The sequence below is a fragment of the Lampris incognitus genome, chromosome 10 (assembly GCF_029633865.1).
Source record: "Lampris incognitus isolate fLamInc1 chromosome 10, fLamInc1.hap2, whole genome shotgun sequence".
In the NCBI taxonomy this organism is placed as follows: Eukaryota; Metazoa; Chordata; class Actinopteri; order Lampriformes; family Lampridae; genus Lampris; species Lampris incognitus.
In genome coordinates, this window is record NC_079220.1 from 30,412,519 (window position 1) to 30,418,680 (window position 6,162).

At 45.1% G+C, this 6,162-nt stretch overlaps 1 protein-coding gene across 1 annotated transcript; it reads left to right on the plus strand.

Annotated features, from left to right (window-relative positions):
- The first annotated feature begins 2,930 nt into the window (after positions 1-2,930).
- tcap (titin-cap (telethonin)) lies at positions 2,931-5,168 on the plus strand. The gene is made up of 2 exons (XM_056288549.1): positions 2,931-3,287; positions 3,551-5,168. The coding sequence occupies exons 1-2, from the start codon at positions 3,136-3,138 to the stop codon at positions 3,939-3,941; spliced, it is 543 nt and encodes a 180-aa protein (XP_056144524.1). The 5' UTR covers positions 2,931-3,135; the 3' UTR covers positions 3,942-5,168.
- Positions 5,169-6,162: the final 994 nt, after the last annotated feature.

Below are 6,162 nucleotides of genomic sequence, written 5' to 3' on the forward strand. Positions count from 1 at the left end.
TGGGTTTAGAGCACTTCATAGTACTGAGAAAGCTCTTGTTAAGGTCCCTAATGACCGACTACTGACTGCAGACAAAGGTGACTGCTCAATTTTAGTTCTTTCTAAATTTATTTCTGATTTTTCCCCTTTCCTCCCAATTTAGTGGCCAATCGATCCGTATTCTAATTCAAACATCCACCCTCATACTGCATGCGTTCGCCAACTGCATCTCTCCGGCCGTCAGTCTCGAAGGAGACGCCTTCCCACTTTCGTGACAAGGTGAATCCAGGCCGAACCACTGCTTTTTCCGACACAACTAGAGACTCATTCATGTGACGAACACAAGCCGCCCCCCCCCCGAAGACACCGATTCCAATAATTGCTGCTTCATCGAGTCCAGCCATAGTCGGATCTGACGAGACCGGGGCGCGAACCCCGGTCCCCAGTGGGCAACTGCATTGATATAAAGCCAATGCTTAGACCGCTACACCACCGCAGACCCCAATTTTAGTTCTTTTAGACTTAAATGCTGCCTTTAACACAGTCGACCACAACATCGTCTTACATCGCTTAGAGACTTGGGTTGGCATCAAGGTCTCAGCTCTTAGCTTATTACACTCTTACCTCACCACCAGAACTTTTTCTGTTGTTCTGGGTAACTCTACTTCCTTCAATGGCTCAATTGAGTAGTGGTGTCCCTCAAGGCTCAGTTCTTGGCCCTCTTCTTTTTTCTATATACATGCCGCCCTTTGGCCAGGTCATTCAAAATCACGATGTGCTTTACCATTTTTATGCTGACGACACTCATTTATATATGCCACTAAAACCCACAGATCCTAGCACCCAAGCACATCTCACAACTTGCCTCCCTGACATTAAATCCTGGATGTCTGAAAAATGTCTCATTAAATCCTGGATGTCCGAAAACTTTCTGAAATTTAATGATGATAAGTTCGTGGTCATTCGGTTCGGGCCCGAAAATTCTATCAGTCCCTTTGTTACTAATCTTGGTAGTCTATCACGTAGTCTTAAACAGGCTGCTAAGAATCTTGGGGTAATATTTGACGCCTCGGTTTTGATAATCAAATCAAACATGTTGTTCAGTCATGCTTTCTCCAGCTCAAGCTAATCTCCAAAATTAGGTCATTTTTATCAATTGCCGGTCTGCGAAAAGTTGTACATGCTTTTATCTATTCTTGGCTTGACTGCTATAAAGCCCTTTATTGTGATATCACCAAGGGCTCCCTACACCATCTGCAGTTAATACAAAACGCTGCTGCTCGGCTCATTACCGGGACAAGGAGCAATGCCCATATCACTCCTGTGCTTTCTTCCCTACACTGGCCCCCTGTTATATTTCAAATTGATTTTAAAATTTTATTTCTCACTTTTAAGGCTTTTGGAGTAGAGCCGCTGCTTCTTCGCATCAAAAGGAGCCAGTTGAGGTGGTTTGGGCATCTGATTAGGATGCCTCCTGGGCACCTTTCTTTGGAGATTTTCCGGACATGTTCAATTGGCAGGAGACCCTGGGGTAGACCCAGCACTCGCTGGAGGGACTACATGTCCATTCTGGCCTGGGAATGCCTCGGGATCCCCCAGGAGGAGCTGGAAGGCGTTGCTGGGAAGAGGGACATCTGGAGTGCCCTACTTAGCTTGCTGCCACCATGACCTGACCCCGGAGAAGCAGCTGATAATGAAATGATAAGACTTTTAAGGCTTTAAATGGTCTTGCTGCTATATACATTTGACCTGGTATGCGCCCTCTTGACCATTAAGATCTGCAGAAGGAGCCCTGCTGGTTATTCATAGGTCTCGGTTTGTCACAAAGAGTGATGGGGCTTTTGCTGTTAGAGCTCCCACACTATGGAACTCTCTTCCTGTTGAACCAAGACAAACCAAGTCTCTAGCTTCTTTTAAATCTCATCTTAAAATTTTTCTTTTTATGAAAGCTTTTACAAATGTTTGATATTTGTTTTTAATATATTTATATATTTTTTATTTTTACTCTTACTTATTTGGTCTTACTCTTATTTTTGCCTTGGCTGATTTTATTTCTTTGTAAAACACTTTGTAACATTGTTTTAGAAAAATGCTACATAAATAAAGTTTTTATTATTATTTATTGTCCCCTTAGGGAATTTTTTTTTGGACTCGGTGTCGCTGCATTTAACATATACACCACAAAGTACATAGGCATACAACACAACCAACCACATTCTTTACATTCTACATACTCTGGAAGTGCCATATTACAAACAACATATGGCAAAACTTATCCAACAATGTAAAAACATAATAAATTAAAAAAGTTTATGTGTGACATATGTGTGTGTGTGTCTTTGTGTACATACGTGTGCAAGAGGGAGAGATAAAAAGAGTTGTGTGTGTGTGTGTGTGTGTGTGTGTGTGTGTGTGTGTGCGCGCGCGTGCGCTCGTATGTACATGAGCACACGTTGTTATCATTGTTAGCGTGGAGTACACTACCAGAGCTCTATTAAGATTCCTCCTCAACAGCCAAACCCTTGTGTCTGTCCTCATGTTTATATAATCTCAGTATAGCATGTCTCCATATTTGTGTCCTGGGAAAGGATTCTTTCATCTCTTAGCCAGGGTTACCAACTGCAGTGGAAAATGTTGGGTTGTGTGATCAAGAAGGTAACTGGATACAAAATTTGAATATCAAGGGATTTTCAGTTCAGCCCAATTACCCGTAAGTACCCCCACACACAAACACACACACACACACACACACACACACACACACACACACACACACACACACACACACACACAGTGTCACTTCCAGCTCCAGAGGGATGAGACTGGAAGCACTTGGTGTCAGGTGTCAGGACACACTGATTGTAGAGTGACATAATGAATCCAAAATAGCAGCCAGATATCTATATAAGTCATGTCCAGACCCAAGTCCTTCAGAGAGACGAAGACGTCAACGACAGAGGGAGAGAGAGTCTGAGATAAAAGAAGAGACAGTGCTTGCTTGGCCCGAAGGTCCCTTTTCTGTGCAGACACAACCTGTAGACCTGAACTAACCTGGGAAAAAACAAGGAGGCAACAAGACTGATCGGCAAGTCTCAGAGAGCCAGCAGAGGCACAGAAAGACTGACAGAAAGACAGACTGATCTTCCCACAGCAGCCATGATGCCGGTGTGTACCATGCTGGAGAAGCGTAACGGGGTGGTGGTGGGAGCCGAGCTGGCCTGCAGTGTGCGGGAGGAGAACAAGGCTCAGAGGGAGAGCTACAGCGCCGACTGGCACAGCATCCGCCTGAAGACCAGGCCACAGGACAGGTAAGAACTCACACAGCAAAAGAACACCACATGACACCAGGAACCAGGGGCTATTTCAAATCTTCCACAGATAAAGTATGATTTAACTTTAACTCCTGGTAGCTAAATGTTTCTTTTGAAGATAGAACACAAAGATTGAAATTAAACTGCTATCCTTTGTGGAATTCTCCTCATGAGAGGCACTTTAGATCTAATTAAGCAAGTAAATCAACGTCAGAACCCTGACATTTATATTTAATCTCCTCAATCTCCCCCGCCCGCAGGCAGACAATGAACATGAACGACAGCTCTCGCAGGGAGACTCTGTCCCGACAGTGGCAAGCTCGCTCCTTGGTACAGACCTGCCCCTCCGGCGTCTTCAGGGTGGGCACCTTGGAGAGGGGGGTCAGAGAGCACCAGCTACTGCCCAAGAGGAACACCCTCCCCCTGCCCATCTTTACTCCGGCAGAGCTGGGCATCAGGCTTGGCCGTGGGGCTGCACACACCGAGGAGGACCTCAGGCCTTTCCCCGTCCCCGACGGGTCCTGTCCCGACAGAAAGACCGTGGACGAGATCACCAAGGACCTGCCCCCCATCAAACCCACCCGCATGGAATTCGCCAAAGCACCCAAAGCACTCGGCCGCTCCATGTCACAAGAAGCCCAGAGAGGATGAAAACCAAAAGAGAGAGGGTCAGGATGTTAGGAAGAGACAAGCAGGATGAAAGATGGGAAAGAGTAATCAGTCGCAAGGCTGATCGAATCAGGGGGGGAAAGAGCATAGAAGTTTGTAGATAGATGTATCCCTTTTTGTCAATCATCATAGACCTTACATATCTACCATAGAGCCTTTGTTTATATCTATCACATCTCGGTAAGGAAAATACCAGAGAAATGGCATTTTGTCAGTATTGGCATTTGGTGGTAAAAGGTATGAGAGCTGTTCTTGTGAGGGCATATGTGATGTAATTGAGAGGCAGATTCCTACTGTGGGGTGTGTTGTTTCAGCTGTGCCACAGGCTAATCCCCCCGCTGCCTGGCAAGACCAGACGACTCGCTATCTGGCCTTGTCATATCTGATGCTCACTGAATGGACGTCACATAGCCCCACTGTAAGCAAGTCATAGACCAGACAGATGCCACTTAATGCAAAATGGCTGTGTCATGCAACACTGTACGCAATGGTTCACTATAACCAAGCTGCAATCTATCTTGTTTTCTTTTGTTTATTGAAAGGTTAAAAAACATTTTTTGTAAAGTCCATGACAGTGTCCTTGAGGTCATTGTATGGTGTCTATGCAGTGCAGATAGTGACAAAGTTAAAATGACATGATGGAAGAAGAGAGCGGTAGAGAACTATTAGGAAGAATGGAAAAAGTGAAGGGCAGCAGATTTGAGAGGAGGTGGGTGGGTGGGGTGTTGAGTGGGTGTGGGACAGCAGGGTGGGTTGAAAGACATAACTTGGCATTTGCACCCGTTTGACAATGGAGAGTTGGTTGGAGGCCTCCAGACCTCTGCCAGCCCTTGGCAGTGTCTGATCCTCTAAAGGGTACAGAATGCTCCAGCGTGATGGTCACACCCAGAGCCAACCCAACAGTGTGTGTGTGTGTGCACGCGTGCACACGTGTGTCAGCATCAATGACACGACTGTGGGGGAGGGAGTGGGGGTGGGAGAGACTTTGAACAGAATGTAATAAAGCAACCTCTTGGACAGTGTGTTAAGTCTGCAACAAATGTTCTGTTCGTTTAGATGCATGACTGCACCAATATTCAGTTTTACGAATGAACAGATATTGTGTGAGTTCTTTGACCATTCTGCTGGTGTACTTGAGTGTGGCATAGCAAATATTGTCCTAGAGAATTATTTTTCTATATCAATAAAAGCTGAGTTGCTTTTCTCTAACAGTCTTTTATTTTTTGGTATATCATACAACACCTGGGGCGTCATCATGTTTGGAGGGTGGGCTAAGCCTCTAATAGGGGGTTCTAGGGCATCTTTTGTTGTTTTTTTTAAGACACAAAATGGCTGTTCCCCATGAGTTATTAGAACATCAATAGGCCTAAAATCAAGAAGAAAATAAATCTTCATGCTGTGGTTCAGAGTAACCCAGATGTTCTATTGAAACGTATTATTAGGACAGAATGATATGCAACAGCACTGAATTGTGATAATGATTTGCCCCTCGTTTTGCCCTATAGCTGCAGTGACAGTTAGGTATTATGGAAGTCGATGCAAATTCACTAATCTTATGGTCTTTACCAGGACGCTACTCTCCCAGTTTAGGCTATTTGAATCTTAATTTTTACATATAAAGACACAAAAGTGCACCAGAGCAATGGAGCAGTGACTTGAAGTCTCCGTAACACATGGTAACATGATTGCATCAATAAACTCGTACATTGGTGGGACATTTTCTGGTGGGCAGTCCAAAGGAATTGAATCAAGTGCAACTGGACTTGGTATATATCCGTGAAGACGTTTCTCCTCTCATCCAAGAGGCTTCATCAGTTCGTACCTTTCTGACTAGACCAAGCTAGTCTGACTGGCTGGTGATGAAACTCAGATATTTATCCTCTTTGGAGTCGTTATCAGAGCTATGGATGTGCATGGCTCTTTGTGTTCCGATGTTTAGCAACGCCCGTCGTTATCAGAGCTATTGATGTACATGGCTCTTTATGACCCGATGTTTAGCAGCGACGGTCGTTGGAGGTGTTAGTTTCGACTTCGTTAGTGCTCCATTCAGTGGTCATGAGTCGAGCACTAACGAAGTCGAAACTAATACCCCCAACGAGCATTGGGGTAGGGTGCAATGCAGGTTGGGCGGCAGGCAAAGGCGGGGACCGGGATGTGCCAAGTTCCAGCATTGTAGATTGGTCCTCGGGATGTGGAATGTCAC

Coding starts and splice junctions, on each gene's coding strand:
- tcap (XM_056288549.1), top strand. CDS start 3,136: ATGATGCCGGTGTGTACCATGCTGGAGAAGCGTAACGGGGTGGTGGTG. Junction 3,288..3,550: donor AAGACCAGGCCACAGGACAG/GTAAGAACTCAC, acceptor CCCCGCCCGCAG/GCAGACAATGAACATGAACG.